Source organism: Notolepis coatsorum, assembly GCF_963971535.1.
Source record: "Notolepis coatsorum genome assembly, chromosome: 2".
Taxonomy (NCBI): domain Eukaryota; kingdom Metazoa; phylum Chordata; class Actinopteri; order Aulopiformes; family Paralepididae; genus Notolepis; species Notolepis coatsorum.
Genome location: NC_140166.1, coordinates 176,846,363 through 176,865,953, shown reverse-complemented (window position 1 = coordinate 176,865,953; position 19,591 = coordinate 176,846,363). Strand labels below are relative to the sequence as shown.

The following is a 19,591-nucleotide window of genomic DNA, read 5'->3' as shown; positions in this document are numbered from 1 at the left end:
TCCAGCATCCATTTACAGTCAGGGTGACTCTTTAGGTAGCTGTACTGTTCAGAATGTGCTGTATGGTTAGCCTTCACTGCTTTGTAAAGTCCAACTAGTTCCCCGCTTCACTTCTATTAGTATTGTATAATTATCTTTTGTGACATCATTGTCTTGTCAGAGCCACAATACCACAGTTGTCCAGAGAGAGAGAGAGAGTGAGAGAGAGTCTCTGATCTCTCAATCTTCTATTTGTAGAGCCAGAGTGAAGACTGGGGAGGTTTGCCCAATGAGGAGATCTTATAACGGGTCTAGAGTCCTCTTGGTAATTACCTGACTGACACAGTCAGTCGGTCAGCATGGGTTTTGGTGTGTGTTTTAAATCGCATGTACTTAGTATGTCTGTCTTGTAATGCCGAGGTGAAACCATGATGTGAGGGTCATAAGTCATAACCAGACATGGACCCAAAACTGCATAACTTTTGGCCATGTCTGAGGGAACTATGAATTTCACATACAGGCAGCATAATCAAACACTTCATCTTTTGAATTTGGTGATATGTTGAAATATATATTGATCATAGTTTAAAGATATGTGACTAACGAGTCATCACTTAAAAAAGAATGTTTTGCACTTCAAAAGTTACAATAAATTAGAATAATTACTTTTACAGATATATTCAATGATTTCAGACCTATTTTCATTGATAAGTGGGAGAGCTATGCTGCCTGAGTGAAGACTAGCCTGTCTTTCTCATTCTACTTTTACTCACTAACTGCACTGAATGTGATTGATGATCGCTTTAGTTCGTTAATCAATAACAGTGCCTCAACGGAACAACTGATCATTTTAACACAGCCATTTGGTAATGATTTATAGTGTAACAATGTGTGAATAGTATTCTTTATAACTGATGGGAGTATTCCTTTTGAAATATTGATTCTTCTCAGTCAATTTTTTAGGCTCTTTGCTCCGAGCTTACTCTCTCCCTTATGAACTGTAAGGATCATTCATCATAAACAATACTAGTATTAGATGTAAGCATTTGAAAAGAAACAAAGCCAAAGAAGTAACAATCAAAGTCTTATTGGCTTTTGCTTCTCAGTTTAGAGAGTAAAACCAAAGCTCCCCACCCCTCTCAAAGCCAAAGACTGTCAACACTATGATTTATTGCTAGAACTGTATGATACCCTCAAAACAGTTACTTGATTGAACTAATCTCTCTGATTGTGAAGAGAAAAAGACATACACTGATCCTTTGGCAAAATTGTAACATATCGACTTCAAATCAGCCAGTGGTTAGAAAGGAATTGTATACTTAAAATGAGACATGGGGGGGGGGGGGGGGGGGGGGGGCGCCTCCGGTTTTGGCCCTTGGGGCTTTAAAGGTATTAAGGTACAATAATTACATGGGAGGAAGACATGCCTCAGGGGATTTGGATAAAACGATTTTAATAAGCCTTTAATGAAACATTTCTCAGGAGCTGGGTGTTATTGTAGTGTAAGCAAACAGATTTTCCGTTTGGAATAATTATGTCTCAGCAGATTCTGAACATGTGCTCTCTGCACGTTATAGAGTTTGGAAGATTGATGGTGTTGTGTTGAGAGTCCCTGTCTCACACAAGAGGGCCTTTTTCTTTTTATTGCGGTGGTGCACAGTTTAGTCTCTGGGTCTCTGAACATTTACTGTAGATGGTGTGTACATAGGTATTATAGGTTTATGAGAGATTTAAATTTTCCCTGCAGGGCGTCACTGAGTTCATTCTTGTCCTCATAAAATGTTTGCCTCACAGGTGTGCTGGTCCCAAATTTGGCCTCCGAATCCTCTGGCCTTTTCCAGAATTAGTCCCAACGAGGTGAATACTTTGTGTCTGTGGGTTTTTAGACCTGTATCACTAGAGACCCCCTAGTCAGATCTAGTCTGGATCAGTTTGTTTACCAGTCTGTGTGTGTAGTGTCTCAACCCCTGCTTATCACGATACTCTATAGTTTACCATCCACAGTCTCTTGTCAATGGTAACTGTTTATTTACAGGAGTTCGTAGATGTCTTTGCTGAAAACACGCAACCTGTCCTATTCTGTCTGTTTTTGCGTGTTTGTTTCCCCCTTATTTACGTGTGCCATTTTAATTACACTGTCTACACTACAGCCTCTTAGATCTGGTTTCACTACAGGTTGAAGCCAAAAGAAAACAACATTACTACACAAAAAGTTTTGGTGTAGCAATACTTTGACTGTATTGTCCACAGATAGGCAACTATGTTCTTACCTACTGAGGTAATGAAAATTAAACAAGACACTGGTACATCGTACACGGCTTTTCATAGCTTTTTAAAATGTACAGGTGTTTAAATTCCCCCACTCAGAATAGCCTATACCAGGGGTCGGCAACCTGCGGCTCCGAGGCCGCATGCGGCTCTTTAGCCAATCAGCTGCGGCTCCCTGGCCCAAAAAAATATATATAAAAGAATCTTATTTTTTTTTTCTTATTTTGGAGATCGATGTCATACTGTGACACTGAAATGAAAAAATATTTCATCAACTAAGATATTTAGTCAACAAAAGGCTTACCTGTATGCCTGATATGTGGTGCGAAATTTGCGAACAATGAAAAATTTACTTTTTATTTTATAGATTTTCCACAAATAAGGGAAGGACTCTAATAGAGCTGCATAGTTTAGGGTTTTATTTCAAAGTAGGTCTACAGATGCCAGTGTTTTTTCTCCTTTTCTGTGTTTTATTTCAAAGTAGGTCTACACATGGTAGTCTTTTTTCAAAGTGGACTACTTTTTATTTTATAAATGTTCCACAAATAAGGGAAGGACTCAAATATAAATCTGTGATTTATTTAAAAATAGGTCTACACAGCCAGTATTTTTTCTCCTCTTCATAAGAGTTTGAGGTTTTCCTTTGTTATAACAGGTAAAAACAGCAATAAAAAGTCAAACATTTTCTTTTTTTTGCTTTATAATCCCATTAATGCAACAAACTGTGTGCTATAAGTATAAAGTATAATAAATCGCAAATGACTTTGGGTATGCAATTGTCAGGCGTTTTATGCTAAATGTGGGGTATGTTTATTGTTTATTTATTGTTTAAAAGGATCCCCATTAGCTGTCACCTAAGTGGCGAGCTAGTCTTCCTGGGGTCCACATAGAAAGACAACAGAAAACACAAAACATAACAACATGAGATACATATGACAATCACATGCTTGGGGATATATAAAACGTTATACACTGTGTTATCTTAATTTTAAGGGTAAATAGGTTGTGCGGCTCCCTGAGCATTTTATTTTGTGGGACGGGGGAAAAGTGGCTCTTTTGATAGTAAAGGTTGCTGACCCCTGGCCTATACAGACCCCAGGGGGGTGTAGTGCTCAGTGTAGTGTGTATCCAGGGCACTATAGAAGCTGCCTGCTGTCTTGTTTCCTGCACGTCCTGTGGCTCAAGTGGTGTAGCTATGCAGTCGTAGGGCTGGGCAATATGTCACAATAGTTGTATGGGATCTTTTTTTATATTGATATATCATGATATCTGCTTTACATAGGCAACATAACATGTTCCTATGTAACATAATCCAACGATACGATAATGTTAAGTGTGATATAAAACCAAAACTGTAATTTTCTAAAGATTATTCCCTCAAATATATATATATATATTAGCAAATGTGTTAATATGTGCTTGTTATCATTCATTCATACATCACAATATCATAGTTTATCATCGCAATAGGATCAAAAGACAACAATATTTCCCAGCCCTATGCGGTTGTTATGAGTGACGTATTCTGTCGTGTCTCCTAAGCTGTGTGCATTTCTCTCCCACCAGCCCCGTCATGAGTACTTTAATTTGCCTGTGTACTGATGGGCAGGGCTGCCATCGCTGTCGCTGCTACTGCTGCTGTCCGACCTGCATGCAGAGCTCCTCTTCCTCAGTGCTGTTATCCACCTGCATGCTGAGCTCCTCTTCCTCAGTGCTGTTATCCACCCTGCATGCTGAGCTCCTCTTCCTCAGTACCTGGCTCTTCCTTTTCCTTTAAGCACCTGCATGATGTCATCATTGGCTAGGGGGGGTGTAACAATATGCTGAATTCACAATTCAATTTGATATAAAATCGTGGGTTCATGATGATGACCAATATGAACATTTTGGCCAATTACTGATACATTTTCTGTTATGGCCGATAACTGATATTTACTGATATCGATGAGATGTAGTCTGTATAATCTTTTTTTTTTAAAGAGTTCCTATGGTAATTCAGTTTTGTACATACTGAAAGCAATAAGACATGTAAAATGGAATATAATTGGTCTTTATTTCTTTAGACAGATAAATAATCATTGGTTGTTCACAACTGTCCAGTTCTGCTCATCGGACCAATGTCGATCAATACATTTAAAGAATCACAGATATCAGCCAACACTGATGTGGTTGCCGATATACAGTATTGTGCTGCATCCCTATAGGTCATGATACAATATTGTCACAGTTCTTAAGACTGAAGTTAAAATATGACAAAGTTGCTGATGATGGAAAATTCTTCCTCCTCAACATGATTATTCACATTTCTCCCCTGGGGATTAATAAATATCTATCTCAAGTAATTATATATATTTTTAAATAGATAAGGACGTCAACGTCTTCATCCTTAACACTTTGAGTGCCAGGGACGTGTTTTGTCACTAGTTCATGCCGCCAGATGAGTGCCACCAACGCTATATAGTGTTTGTTTGTCGTATTTTTTTTTATTAGCGATTTGAATTTCAGCAATCAAGCCTCACGCTAGCTCAATTGGGAAAATACCGCCCCCTAGGGGCAGCCTCCTCATGTTACTTCTCCGGCGAGGCATCTGAAGAAACCCAAGTTGATCGCCGGCCTGGAAAACGTGTGGAATACATTATTTACAGTACCCAACGCTGAATCAATAAACGCGATCGATATTTGGAATGGCGATCAGGAATTGGAATAATCTTTTTGGATAACATCTGATCTGAGGGTGCTCCAGTAGCACACCATGTTACCGCGCTGCGTCACGGAACTCCGTGCTGCGTCACGGATCTGGTTGACTCCGAGTTCGATTCCCGGACTCGCCGTCATTTGCCGAATGTCTCCCCCTGCTCTCTCTCCCGTTTCACCCTACAACTGTCGGTCATGCTTGACCAGGAAAGCGATAAACGCTAAAAAATAAAGTAAAAAAAAAAAAAAAAAAACATCTGATCTGAGGTAAGCAATTTATTTTACCAGTCTTGGGATAATCGGATCTGTTTTGACCTATATATCAGCGTGTGCCCCATGTGTGTGTGTGTGTGTGTGTGCTCGCTGATCAGGAAATGAGTGAATATATTTTTCAGATCGCTTCTATAGCGTGCATAAGTACACATATACTATCGATAATCTAGCGTTTATTTGAAAACTATTCATAAATAGGCCGAAAAATTACAATGTTTTTTGTGTATGCCAGAATATTCCAGTAAAGGCCGTTTATCACGGAATCCATATATTTTCCTGAAAAACAAGGGCTTTTCAAAATGCTATAAAACGGAAATGAACCAATTAAAAAACAATCCGTCTCGACAATGTTGACTGGAAACAAGTCATTGATAAACGACGGGCAGATTAGACACATAGCCATAATTTAAAACAGAGATTATGCGTTCACAACGCTATCATTGAAGTGGGTGGTGGCATTCAACCATGCTTTACCATGTTAACAAGTGGCACTGATAGTGTTAAGCAAGAAATTGTACTTGTGATTTGTGAAATGAGTATAAACAACAGATTACTGTTATGGTTATTTTTTCAGCACAGTGCATATTGACTTTTTCATGTTATTTCAAACCCTGCCCTCTTTTCTTGATCCTCCAACCACACAACTGCGTCCCTTGTCCGAGGGAAGCAACAGTTGTGATTGGAGGATCAAAAAAAGAGAGCGGGTTTGAGATAGGTAAATTGATGACCTTCTTAATTTAGTACCAGTAGTCATCATCACAGCCATGGGGGGTATTTTCATTTGCTTCAGTTTTATTTCATAAATGTTCCCTCATTTGTATTAGATATTAAAAATTTTCTTACAGAATTCCCTAGTGGTTCCCTAGTGAATTCCCACAACTAGGGAAGTGAATGTAAAACGTTTTGAGAGAAGACATGTTGTTGCCCCCCCCCCCCCCCCACAGTGGATTTCAACCATTTTTATTCCATCACTCTAAATCATGTCTGTTGATTTGTTGTTGTTTGATTGTCCTTACTGTTACTTAGAGGACTTTATGGTATTAATAGGAAAACTCACATTTCAGTTGTAAGCTTTTAGTGTAGTTGTTTTCTGTTGTAAATGTTATTTATAGACATTGACATGATTTCCTATTTAACTATAGAAACGACCACTTTGAAGGTAAGTGGTATTTATGTGAGTGTGTTACTGAAGTATATTGGTTTGCTATTTGCACTGTAAATCATGAAGTATGGCTCTGTAATTATAATACAGTACTAATGGAGATCATGCTGAAGTTGGTATTAATTAGACTTGCAATATCTGTAAGTAAAATAGATGCACTTTGAATGATATTACAGCAATTAACAAAGTGTTCTCTTCATGTTATTTGATTATTCATGTCTCTGCCCAGTGCATAGGGCTGCATAAGAAGGTATTTGTTAGGGTAGAATTGTATGTTGTCAATGGATCTCTGTCAAAGTGTATACAGTAGCTAAATTAATAAATGGTTCAAGATTGTTTTACAATTAAGCACATGTACATATAGCCTCTCATATGTAAGCTTTGGTTTGTTTGTTTTTTAGTTCTTTCTTATGCCTCTGAAGCTATTGAGGACGTTTGAACGTTCACTCCATTATCTGCCCAAAACAACATGTTTTAATCTAAGTGAATAACTTTGTTCTTCAAAGCCAAATGAATGTTGAGGGGGGGAAAGTGCAATATGGGGGAAAAAAGTCCATTTCCCATGCCATCGTGTTCTGCTTATCTCCTTCTTCTGGCTTGAATGAGGTTGGTTCTTGCATGCCAGTTGACATGGGATTTATTATGTTCTTATTCATGAAAAGCATTTACCCAGGAACGAAAAATCAATCAGTCTAAAATCAATGAATAATGCATAGATTTTGGATCAAGAACTGGGTTGATGGAAACGGTTGAACATTCGTTTTGTGAATGAAATGAAAGTTCAGGAATATATGAAAACTAAGGTGAAAGCTCAGGAATGAATATGTGGACGTGGGTTGTTTTCTCCTCCCAGAAGATAAGTGGTTATTACTCACTATGCTGACACAAGTCCTTTCTTTACTTTGTGCTGAACCTTGGTTTAGGATGCCAAAGTAAGTGCTACTCTTTCTTCATGTCATGTTGTTCACCAGAAAATTCATGAAGTAGTGAACGGCAAGGCTGTCCACTAACTCCCCAAATGTTTTCCTGTAAACGTCACTTTCTGCATTTGTCATTATTTTTTTAAATTTTTCTTTTTAAATGTGTTTTACACACATACAAATTATAGCAACATGATTTGTATCAAATAATAGGTCATTCAAATGTAGGCTGATATAGACCTATTACGAAGAGGTAACCTGTCTTTCATCTCATCTTTTAAATTAAGTTTATTTAATTTTATTCAAGTCCATCAGTCTTGGTTAGAAGGGTACTTTTGTTTATCCTATATATGAATATATGCATACAGTAAAGACGGCTGTGTCCTGGCTTGACGTTGTTCTGTCTTCCATTCAATTACTTGAAATGGGAGAGCATGTCTCTTTTTTTACAAGCACAAAATTACCCATAATTTGTTACATGCAACAAGAGTTAGGGCTTCAGCATGGTTTGAATGTGGCATGTTGATATATATATATACACACACACACACAGTACAGTTACTATCATAATTAGGATTGTCTTAGTATGTATTGGAACAGTTTTATGGCAAAAAGGACAGTGTTGGCCCCACTGCTTTTCTGTCTGAACTGGCAAAAGACGATGCTGACACCTGCAGTGCTTTGTACTGTGGGCCGGGTATGAAGAAAGTAATGATGTCAAACCAGGAGGCCTTTATGGAACCGTTAGAACGGTCCGTTGAAGGGAGAACCCATGAAGAGCATGTGGGGATGTTGCTTATAATGAACTGATATTGTGACTATGAGTGCTCAGTTGAGGGAAGGCATTATTGCTATTTTGTCCCACTATAAAGTGAATACTGTTTCCCCTTACCCCAGCTGTGGTTCCTCCTTCCCTCCATAGGAAGGAGAGACTCCTCGCAGTGTCCTGGAGGAAATCGGACTGACATGAACATGGTGCTTCTTCCCCATCAGCTGTTTGCCAAAACACTCCTTCATCTGTCAACTACTTTACTATGTGTCGCCCAGACCAACCCTAACCCAACACACACAAATGTTGTAACCGTGCGTCTCTGTTCCACAACTCTGACGCCCCCCCCCCCCATCTTCTGAAACAAAATATGAAAAATAATAATAATAATACATTTAATATTTAATATGTAGTTGATTATCTCAGCTTAATCTTTATTATATTCACATCAAACCTAAGATGGCAATAGCTGTAACAAGAATTAAATGCAGCATTGATGTAGAATTGGGGTTATCTGTTTTCCAAATCACATACTGTATTATTCTCCGAGAGGTTTTTTGATTTGACCACATCCATTCTGAAAACTGTGATTTAGGACTTTTTTTCTTCTCCTAACTGGATATGGATGTGGTCTGGCCAAAACGAAATCAAAAGTTAAGCAGTGTTTTTGGTCAGAGCTATATAGATAAAGGGAGGTGAAATGTATTACATTGATAAAACCAAAGAGTTGTGTATTTTCCTCTTGCCTTTGTTTCTTTGACATTGTATTATATATACCATTGTTTTAAGCACAACGCTGGATTTGAATTTACTGCCCTCGATATCCATTAGATACAGTATGTAGAGTGGAGAATATAGCTGTGGCCGCGTCCCCGACCGCCAAGAACGAAAGGTTATCCTATAACCTAGTTATATGAATACTGGCTGAGCGTCTCGCTCTTCGCCATTATGAGATAACTCCTATCTCCTAGCACCTAATGTGCTCACGAAACAAACAAATGCACTCACATGCACGTGACCAGGCCACGCCCCCGCGTCCCACTATATGACGCCGGACATGGTCACACTCCACCTTCCTCAGAAAGATTTCCATACACGGAAAAACCATCCAAGGGACCTCAGGGCGCTAAGAGCGAGACGCTTAGCCAGTATTCATATACAGTAACTAGGTTATAGGATAACCTTTCGTTATATTATCATACTGGCAATCACGTCTCGCTCTTCGCCATTATGAGATATGGGGCAGAGCAGACGCGTGGCCTGACAAGTGTACCCCCTGAGGGCCCGTAAGCCCCAGCCAGGGAGGAGGGGAGTCCCGTCCACCCGCCCGTCCTAACGAAGGGGGGGAGGCAGTCAACTCCACCAAAGTGCGAAAAAAGGGGGAACCAGACACCCCTGAAAACGCACAGCATAGGCGGGACCACGTGTGACACAGCACCCCGTGGCACACACCCCTGCTAGCCCACCAATTGGTGGGACGCAGGAGAGGTCCCAGACCTCAGAACCGCCTGGGAAACAGAACCCCCAGTCACGTCCACGAGGTAAAACCTAACGAAGGGACCCGGGGAGGACCAGAAGGCCGCAGCACAGATGTCCTCCACCGAGGCCCCCCCTAACAGGGCAGCAGCCCGAGGGGGGACCTGTCCAGCCAACGGGCAGCAGAGGGCAATGCCCCCGTACAACCAATGTGACAGGTGCTGCTTGGACAGCGCCTCACCCGCGCAAGGGCCACTGTAACAAACAAACAGTTGAACGGAAGCCGTGAGAGCCAGAGTCCTGAGGTAAACCCCCAGTGCACGGACAGGACACGACAGGTAAAGGCCCGCCTCCAACTCACTAGCATGAGGAGGCGGACGAACGCCTGAACCACAATATCCCTGGAGCGAAAAGAGCTCTGGATATTCTTTGGCACGAAGACTGGATTAGGCCTCTGAGTCGCACCGCTATCGGCCGAATAAACAGGCACTCAGGCCGCACCGACAGAGCACACAGCTCACCCACGCTCTTAGCGGAGGTGATGGCCAAAAAGAACGCGGCCTTAAAGACAGCTGATCCAATGGCGCCTGCTCAAGAGGCTCAAACGGGGCCTCCGACAACCGGCCCAGGACCAGTTGGAGGTCCCACTCGGAGACAGAGAACGTTTGACAGGCTTGAGACGCCGAGCGCCAAGCAGGAATGTTTCACGAGAGGGTGGCTGAACAATGTTCTGCCCCCACACTCGACCATACGCCACTCCCCAGCGTAAGCTGCGGTAGAGGACGGAGCGCGCGTACTGGATAGCGTTAACCACAGAATAGTCAAGACGCATCCCCACCAGATTCACACCAGTCAGCAGCCAAGCCTAGAGGCTGCCCCAGAACAGGAGGCAGAACAGAGTTCCGCGTGCCTGAGAGAGGGCCCGCGGTGACCACGGAACAGGCCACGGCGGGGCCACCAAGAGCTGAATCAGGGCCGGGGACCACACAGCTGAGCCCCGGCCCGGCACGACCAGGATCAAGTCCCACGCTCCCGATGTACCCACCCCAACAGCTGAGCTATCAGGTGTAAGCGGGGGAATGCGTACAGAATCCCGGGCGGCCACGGAATCGGTCCCAGACCTGTCCGACTATGTCTGGACGTAGTCCACACTCGTCAGGGTGAGGACCACCCCGCGACATCACATCCGCACCCACATTCTCCCTGCCGGGGATGTGGAGAGCCTTCAGGCTGCGCAGATGGAGAACGCTCATAGCCAGAGCCCGACCACCGCCCGGTGCAGACGGGGGGAGCGCACTCCACCCTGTCTGTCAATATACGACGCTGACGTCGTGTTGTCCGTCCTGACCAAAACATGCTTGCCCACCACAAGGTGGCAGAGCCGTTTGAGGACCAGAAGGACTGCCTTCAATTCCAACACATTGAATGTAGCGCAGACCGGGCAGCATGGTCTTGCCAGCTGCCCCCTACTGCGTTGGCCCGACACGTCCCCATCCCCCATCCCATGAGGGAGGTGTCGGTGAAGTCCGTGACGTGTGACAGCCTGCTGCCCACGGACACCCCGCTGGTGAGGGCACCAGGCCCTCCCCAGAGGACGAGGTCCCCCAGTACTGACATGGGAACCTTCAGCCGCTTCCACATGTCTCTCACCGGGTCCATTTCCATACTGGAAAAAACCACCTCTGTATCCTCCTCATGAAGAGGAGGCCAAGAGGGACCACAGCAGCAGGCGCATCATGGACAGCGCCGTAACCGTCCTAGGACGGAACCTCCCCAGCACGCCGAGAACCACCCACTCGCCGCTGCTCTGAGAGGGATGACCATATAGACCTTGAGCTTAGAAAAGCCCAAGTACTCCACACGTTGACTGGGAAGAGGAGTACTCTACTCCCAGTCTACAGCAAAACCCAGGCTGGTGAGGCACCACCTGCCTGGTATGAGACCTGGCGATCTACCCTGACCGGCCAAGGACAAGAACATCGTCCAGGGTAGAATAAAATTCGTAACCCCCGACGACGCAGAGGCCCCAGCGCGGTCTCCACGCACTTGGTGAAGATGCGGGGAGAAAGAGAGTAGCCGAACGGCAGCCTCTGGTACCTGTACGCTAAGCTCTGCAAAGGAAGCGTAGGTAAGCCCTAGGATGGAAGATAAGATAAGATAAGATATTCCTTTATTGATCCCCTTGGGGAAATTCAGGCATCATAGCAGCATGGGGGGGAGGGGGGGAGGGGTACAGGTAGTAAAACAACACAGTATACAGGTAGTAAAAGACAACACAGGCAGTGTAAACAATTTGATCAATATGGTCAATATAATTTACTATCTGACTAGCTGAGGAATATTCACATTATTCACAGTGTCACATGAGGTGCAGTATGCAAGAGGTAGTGTTATAATAATTTACTATCTACTGAGTATACATTAATCAAAGTACCAGGGTAGTCTACTTTGTCCCCCTTGGGTTCCTATAAGTCCCAGGTCAATGTCTGGTAGCAGTCGCTGTCGCTGCCCCCTGTTGTGGGGCCTGGAGGCTGCTAGTCGCTGCCCACTGTTGTGGAGCCTGATGGCCGCTGGTATGAAGGACTGTCCGAGGCGGTTAGTTGAGTGTCGGGGGGGGATGAGTCTGTGGCTGAACGAGCTTCTCATCTTGACTAGCTCGTCGTAGAGGGGGTGGTAGGGGTTCTCCATGATGGCATCCAGCTTCCTTATCATCCCCCTCTCTACCATCACCTCAAGTCTAGGTAGCTCGACTCCCACCACAGAGCTAGCCTTCCTCACCAGCTTGTTGAGCTTGTTGGTGTCCCTTGAGTTGATGTAGCCTCCCCAGCATGCCACAGCATAGAAGAGGATGCTGGCCACAACAGACTGGTAAAAAGACTGCAGCAGTTTGTTGCACACATTGAAGGACCTGAGTCTCCTCAGGAAGAACAGCCTGCTCTGTCCCTTCCTGTAGAGGGCCTCTGTGTTGTCCGACCAGTCCAGTTTATTGTTCAGGTGTACCCCAAGGAACTTGTATGAGTCCACCATCTCCACATCCACCCCTCGGATGGAGATGGGAATCGGGGGGGGCCTCTTCTTGCCCCTCCGGAAGTCCACCACCAGCTCCTTGGTCTTACTGGTGTTGAGTTGGAGGTGAGATCGGGATGCGAATACGCATCCTACAGGTCTATGGAGGTGAACCAGTCCCCCACCTGACAGTGCCTAACAGGCGGGAGACGGTCAACATTCTGAACCTTCCATGGGACAGGTCCAGTATGGGTCTGACACCCCCCCCCCCCCCCCCCCCCCGATTTCTCGGGCACCAGAGAATACCGGGAGGAAATGCCGCGCATCGCGTTTTCCTTTGGGACCACGACGATGGCTTGCTTCGCCAACAGAGATTGGATCTCGTTGCCCAGAGCTGTCACTGCTGCTGACCCTGACAACAGGGTCTGTACCAAACCTGAAAACGGAGGGTGGGGTTGTGCAAACTGCAACACAAGTCCCCGCCTCAGCGTTCTCTCCATCCACCTCGACATATGGCACTGTTGTAGCCATAGTGATGATAATCCCAAAGCGCACCCGCCGCCACTTGGCGCTGGTCCGCCAGGAACCGTAGATAGGAGGCCCGGTCCCACCCGCTGTGCGTTGCCAACCGAGGACTCGACAACCGCGCAAGCAGGGCGTCTCGCGGAGCCGGGATATCGCACCCTGACACTACCAACGAGGCAATCGCACCCAAGGGGGGACCCCGACAGAAAGGGCCGGTCTGATAAGGGGGAAGCTGACATCACACTGGGTGACATAAGCTCCCCCACTGAACATCTCCCCGGCATGTATTGCTGAGGAAAGCCTGCTCTGCAGCTAGACATGCAAGGCATGTGGTCCCCACACTGCCCGATAGGGTGGGTTCCTACACACCATAGCCCTGCAGTGATATTACTACCACCCAAACCACGTGTGCCTGACTGACCACCGCCGGTCTTCCGGCCGTGGGAGGCACTAAAGTGATACCCGGCCTGGCGAGGGCGGGGCTGGGGGAACTCACGCTGCGACCTCCTGGGCCTCGAGTTCCCCCGCTGACAACCTTTGTCGTTGACAGACACAACACCAGGCTCACCAAACACAGACGCAGAACGTGTGGCGTGGGAGTTGCTTGACAGCACAGCATTCTCATAGGCAGACCCAGGCCTAGCCAGCAACTGTCCCCATGAGAAGCAAAACGTGGGGCCGCTTGCGCTTCACTGAAGGCACGTATCCCGCTGGTGTTGGGGGGGGGAGTGACCGGAGAGCGTGCTAGACACAGCTAGACGGCGACGGTTTTTTAGGGCGTGCTCATCTAATGTAGACGATCCCTCGGCCACCAAGGCTGTCTGCCTTGTGATCACCTGTTGTCTTTGTGCCCAGGGTACCTCAGGCGGGGGAAACATGGCCGCTCACATGGCCGCTCACCTCTGGCTGCGCGGTGTGAGGCGGTGTGGGGTCAAATACCGCCCCCGCTCCTGCGGAAAGACCAAAAGTCCCTCTGCGGAGAGGGGAGCCCTGAGGAGGGAAAACCTTCTCTCCTCAAGGGGAGACTGTTCCAACCAAAGATGTCTGTGAACAAGCGTTGACAGCATCCTAGCCCTCCCTACGGTTATAGCTTGCGGCTAGGTCAAAAGCTGAGTAACCTCAAAACCTCACGCAATGTTTTGACGTCAGCTGGCGCTAAGGCCCCACCACCCGACACTATTTTTGACAGAAAAAACAGCAATTTGAACAATGTTGCCAGTCGCTGCTAATTCTATACCGCAGCGGTAGGGCTGGGCGATATAACGATAACGATAAATATCGCGATATATTTTAATAATCGATATCGAATAAAAAAATCGAAAAATCGTTTTTTTTTTTTTTTTTTTTTTACTTGCAACAGGGCAGTTTTAAAACCAGAGACAGTGGACAGACTTGTCTTTCTTGCCTGCAACTTAAAGTAATGGCTTTGCTTGTCCAAATGACAATACTGACCAAATTCAGATTTATTTTTCTCTTGTCCATTTATTTTGTTTGCTTTCTAATTTAAAATACATTTTGAAACAGTCTGTACACAGTAGGCTATGTGTGCTAGCAGAACTAGACTCCAGTCACGAGTCACAGTGCACATGTGCGGTGGTTTTTCCACCAAAAAAGCGCCAAAAGATCGAAAATAAACTAGCAGAGCCAGAACTGTTCAACTCCTCTGGAGCCACAGCCAGCAGAGAAGCCGGTTTACTTTAGCTTTTAAACCAGCTGCAGCCTGAGAACTGGAGTGTGAGGGGATGTAACACTAAAGATGGCGGCAATGACAAAGAATTGCTGCAAAATAAACATACATCTGTTGTTAAAAAAAAAAAGAAAAAAAAAATTTAAATTTTTTTTATACTTATAACAATTCGATAATTATCGATATCGAGAAATAAAATAAAATTATCATATCGTTATCGCGATATGATTTTTTTCCATATCGCCCAGCCCTACACAGCGGTATAGGATTTATCAGCCCACCAGCCACCTGCCGGGCCGACTCGCCTCATGGCGTCGGCCGGGCAGGACACCGTTCAACCATGTCAGAGGCAAAGGACTGATGCCACCTGCTTCACTAAGCACGCAACACCAGTGGTGGCTGCAGACCAAAGTCTACTACTAGTGAAGCACTGCCTCACTAGTAGGCATGCAGCAACCTCCACTGTGGTGTGCACCCATGAAGGGGTAAATGAATAAATGAACGAAAACTCTATTATTGCAGAATGGGCTAGCCCATACACACAATTGTTAAGGGGATGCAGACCAGAGAAAAACACCAGTCCTGTCCACATCAAGGACCCCCATTTTCAATTCATAGATTCACAAAAAGCACACCTGCCCTGAGCCTCAGCCCATCCACCCATGTAAATGGTAAACAAGCCCCCGTTAAACCCCCAACATTAGACACCGATTGACCGTCAGCATGAATGGTTAAGAGGGAAGACCTTTTAGTAAAGACAGCCCTCGGCGGGGAACAAAGGAACGGCGTCCCAGCATTGTAGCATTAGCATTAGCCGCGCGCTCTAGGATAGTTGGGAAAACACCCAAAACAGAGTCATGACGACCATGTTTTCCCAAATATCCTGCCCCTCGCGCCAATACATCACTCGGCTGTCTCACGGGACAACAAGCAGTATTACTCATGCTAGTATCAATGCCTGATATTGTATGGTAACTACGTCTATTCTGCATCGAACATTGTACATATGTCTAAACTGAACACTGTGACCTCATTTTTTTACTTCTAATTTTACTATGTTATTTTATTTCATACTTATCTTGTCTTGCACAGTCTCTGGAGCGTAACAGTAAGAAGCATTTTGTATAAAAGTATTCTGTACTTCTGTATGACAAATATTAAAGAAACTTGAAACTTGTGCACGACTTAGCTCAACTGCTAACCATTGTGCGACGTCCCTCAGTCCGCTGTCACGAGACGAGGAAAACCCAGAACAGGCCCGTTGCGCTGTTTAGGATGTGCCGAGAAGATTCCAGGGGCTGGTGAACTTCTGGCGAATACCCAACATTGTGTAAATTCTCCCTGCGTTTCATAACAGCTAGTTCACGGAGTGCACTGCTACTTCCGTGTTGGAAACAAAAAGAGGAAGGTGGAGTGTGACCATGTCCGGCGTCATATAGTGGGACGCGGGGGCGTGGCCTGGTCACGTGCATGTGAGTGCATTTGTTTGTTTCGTGAGCACATTAGGTGCTAGGAGATAGGAGTTATCTCATAATGGCGAAGAGCGAGACGCGATTGCCAGTATCATAATATAACCTTGGTGTTGTCCCCGACGACCAGCTGAACTTCTCCGCTCACATCGCAGTGACAACCAGAACCTGCAGATTCCTCCTGAGCAACGTCAGAAGGATCCACCCCTTCCTGACAAAAGAAGCCACCCAACTCCTTATCCAATCAACAGTCATCTCCTGCCTCGCCTACTGCAATGCACTGCTTGCTGGCCTCCCGACCACTGCCACCAAGCCTCTTCAACTCATTCAGAATGCAGCCGTCTGCCTGATCTCAAACCTACCGAAGTCAGCCCATGTCACCCCACTTCTTAGGGACCTGCACTGGCTCCCCATTGCCGCACAAATCCGCTTCAAGGCCCTCGACCTGGCATATCGTGAGGCAAAGGGAATGGCTCCCGCCTACCTCCGGTCAATGGTCTCTAACTACACACCCTCAAGACCTCTACGCTCTGCATCTTCTGGCCGCCTCAGACCCACCCCTATCCGAGCTCTGGGAGGGTCATCATCATCAAAGAGAAGCCGCCTATTCTTGGTCCTTGCCCCGGAACGAACTTCCCACCACAGTTAGGACAGCCGAAACCAGACCAGATCTTTCGCCGTCGACTAAAGACACACTTCTTCTATCAATACCTGAAATGAAAGAAAAATAAATAACTAACCTTACTGTCATGCACTTGTCCTAATATACTAACCTACATTGTAGCACTCAGCACTTGAACATTGTTACTCAGCTGATAGAGTTGTACCCTTCCTGCTGACTTGTCGTAGAAAACTTGTAAGTCGCTTTGGATAAAAGCGTCAGCTAAATGACAAAATGTAAATGTAAATGTGCCACTGTGACTTGTAATGTAGCTACTACTGCAACCATCAGTCAAACCACTGCAGATATAATAACTTGTGTAAAGAATATCCTCTTATTTCACACAAGAAGTATTGATGCATGATGGGAATGTCCTGGAGTGGCCTCTGCTGTACTCTGATTAACTACTCCACCTTGCTTAAGAATTGACCTGAGCTGGTTTAAAAGGGGGATGGTGGGTATACTGATAATGTAAATCAATATTATTCTTCACAATTTGCCTATATTGTCAACTAAGGGAATGTGTATATAATAGTTTGTGCGGAATGCTAGTGGAGTAAAAGAAAATAGCTGTGTATTTATCCGTTCAAAATGTATTTATTTACTGAGACGTGGAACTCACAAGCTACTTCTGTCACCAGCTCTGGCAAAATAAGCAGACATGGGGACTCTACGAAAAGAATGAGTGAGACGTAAAATTGCTTATAGTAGAGGAGGCTTATTTGAGTTAGCATATTTGACATATTTGACATATTTAGGGAAACATAATATTATATAAACAGATTTCTGTTTTTGGGTGGATACCGATGATGTATTTCACCTTTTTGACAATTTTCTTTTACAACAACAAGGGTAAGCTAGGCGAACGATTTGGCTGGTTTTGACATCAAATTGAGAAAATATTTTATTTTCCATATTGATATTCTTGATATTTAAGCAGTTGATTGCACAAATCAGTTTCTCTAATGACACGAATGACGTACAAGTTTTCAATGAGGACTGAGGACGTCGTCTGCCATTAATTTTTCCGCCTGTCTTTCCTCTTCCTATATTCCAACCTCTTTGAGAAGGGTACAAATTGACAAACTTTACTTGTTCCTCCAATCACAAGTGTCTCTTCCCTCTGACAAACTTGAAACTTTTTTGCACTAACTTGAAACCCCCCCCCCCCCCCCCCCCTAATTTGAGTGTAAATACTGTTTTTGAGCTACAAAGAGCATCAGATGATCCTGATGACTGTTTCTTTCATTAACCTCCTAGTCCATGTTGCTAATTGCTATCATTGCACATTACAGTTTGACTATTTTGTAAGGAGTGTGTTTTTGTTTAAACTAATGCAGTGAAATATATCTCATTAAAAAAGCTCACTTGTTTCCTCCTGTATTTCTCCATGTTATGTTACATTTTGAAACATAACCCTTTACACCGAATGTGTCTGGAGTGGACGGACACATTTCACAGGCAACCCTCTGGAGTCCGGGCTATTGGGCCCCTCCTCCCTGGGAATTCTTTTTACATAATATGAAACTACAGGTTCATACCTTCAAAATAAGCCACCAATTGTAAAATTCGAGCCGATAGTTTTCAATCAATGTCCTATGAAACATTCTGGTAACATTTTAACCTAAACTTAGTTCAGGGCTTTGAAGGAATGAAAGACAATTCAGGCATTTGATGAAAGGACTACACTCCCAGAATTCAATGTCACTCCACACCAATTCACATCTGACCAAAGGCCCAGAAAACCTGTTTATGGTTTATGGCTGTTATTCTCACGGTGAATAGAATCAGACCAGCAAAATTGTTTGACCCTGCTGCACCGCACGCACTGAGCTCCAGTCACAGGACAGTAATAATGGGCAGTCGATGCTCTTGCCAACCTCCTACCTTTATAAAGCCAGAGTAAGAGTGATGTAATCTTTATTATTTTATTATTACTCCCCCAAAGAAGTAAATGTCAAACATTGTAGCACTGGTTTTGTAGGGACACTTTAGAAAAGGCCAAGACCACGTAATCAATACAGACCAGTGGGGCCAGGGCCATTTTTTCCTGCACGTTTGCTGAAAGTACATTTGGGCTTTTATATGTGTTATAATATAACTATGTGTGCGCAAGTGACCAATAGCAATAGAGCTTTAATGGATACAGAGGCTTCATTAATAAGGGTTGTGCACTCACTACAATACCTTTTTTTCTCCAGGTGTTCATTCTTTTCTCAGAATTCTGTCTTAGAATCCAATCAGTCTATAGAGTCTTTCACTGGAATTCACTCCATTTTTGGCCATTTCCCCATTCTCGAAGTCAACTTCCTGTCTGTTATTGCTACGCAACTGCAGCGTGGGGGGAAACTGCCCCGCCTGGTACATTGTGTACACTATTTAGTGGAGAAACGGATAGTTAAAGCGGCAAATTAAAGACAATCAATCAGACCTTTCTTCAGTCCTTCACAATGCCAAAGAGCTGCTGTGTTACGCGTTATACTAATGACAAAAACAGAAATCCAAATCGGAAGTTTTATACCATCGCAGAGGAAAAAGTGGCTGGTGGCTAACGTTCGGCTAACTCGTTCTGATGTTGTGGTCGTGGTAATCAGGGGGGGTTTCTTTGACTCATATCTCGCCTTAGAATCACCAGAAAGGCTTTCGAAATAGTGAAATGCCATGTTGGCCTCAATATTTTCAAAACAAATCGTATGAAAATG

The 19,591-nt window shown here is 44.6% G+C and overlaps 1 protein-coding gene across 4 annotated transcripts in view; it reads left to right on the top strand.

The window, feature by feature from the left end:
- Positions 1–19,591, top strand: part of LOC311224320 (AP-1 complex subunit sigma-2) — a 115,339-nt gene that overhangs the window by 9,586 nt on the left and 86,162 nt on the right. The window contains exons 5-6 of one of the 4 annotated variants that reach the window (XM_084309262.1): positions 8,219–8,271; positions 16,359–16,484. The exons of 1 other annotated variant lie outside the window; for it this stretch is intronic. In XM_084309262.1, the coding sequence (XP_084165388.1) occupies positions 8,219–8,266 (48 nt within the window). In that variant the 3' untranslated portion in view covers positions 8,267–8,271; positions 16,359–16,484. Of the gene's footprint in view, positions 1–3,813; positions 3,897–8,218; positions 8,476–16,358; positions 16,485–19,591 lie in introns of those variants that run through there. 2 more of the 4 variants (XM_084309261.1, XM_084309263.1) reach the window with 2 other exon arrangements.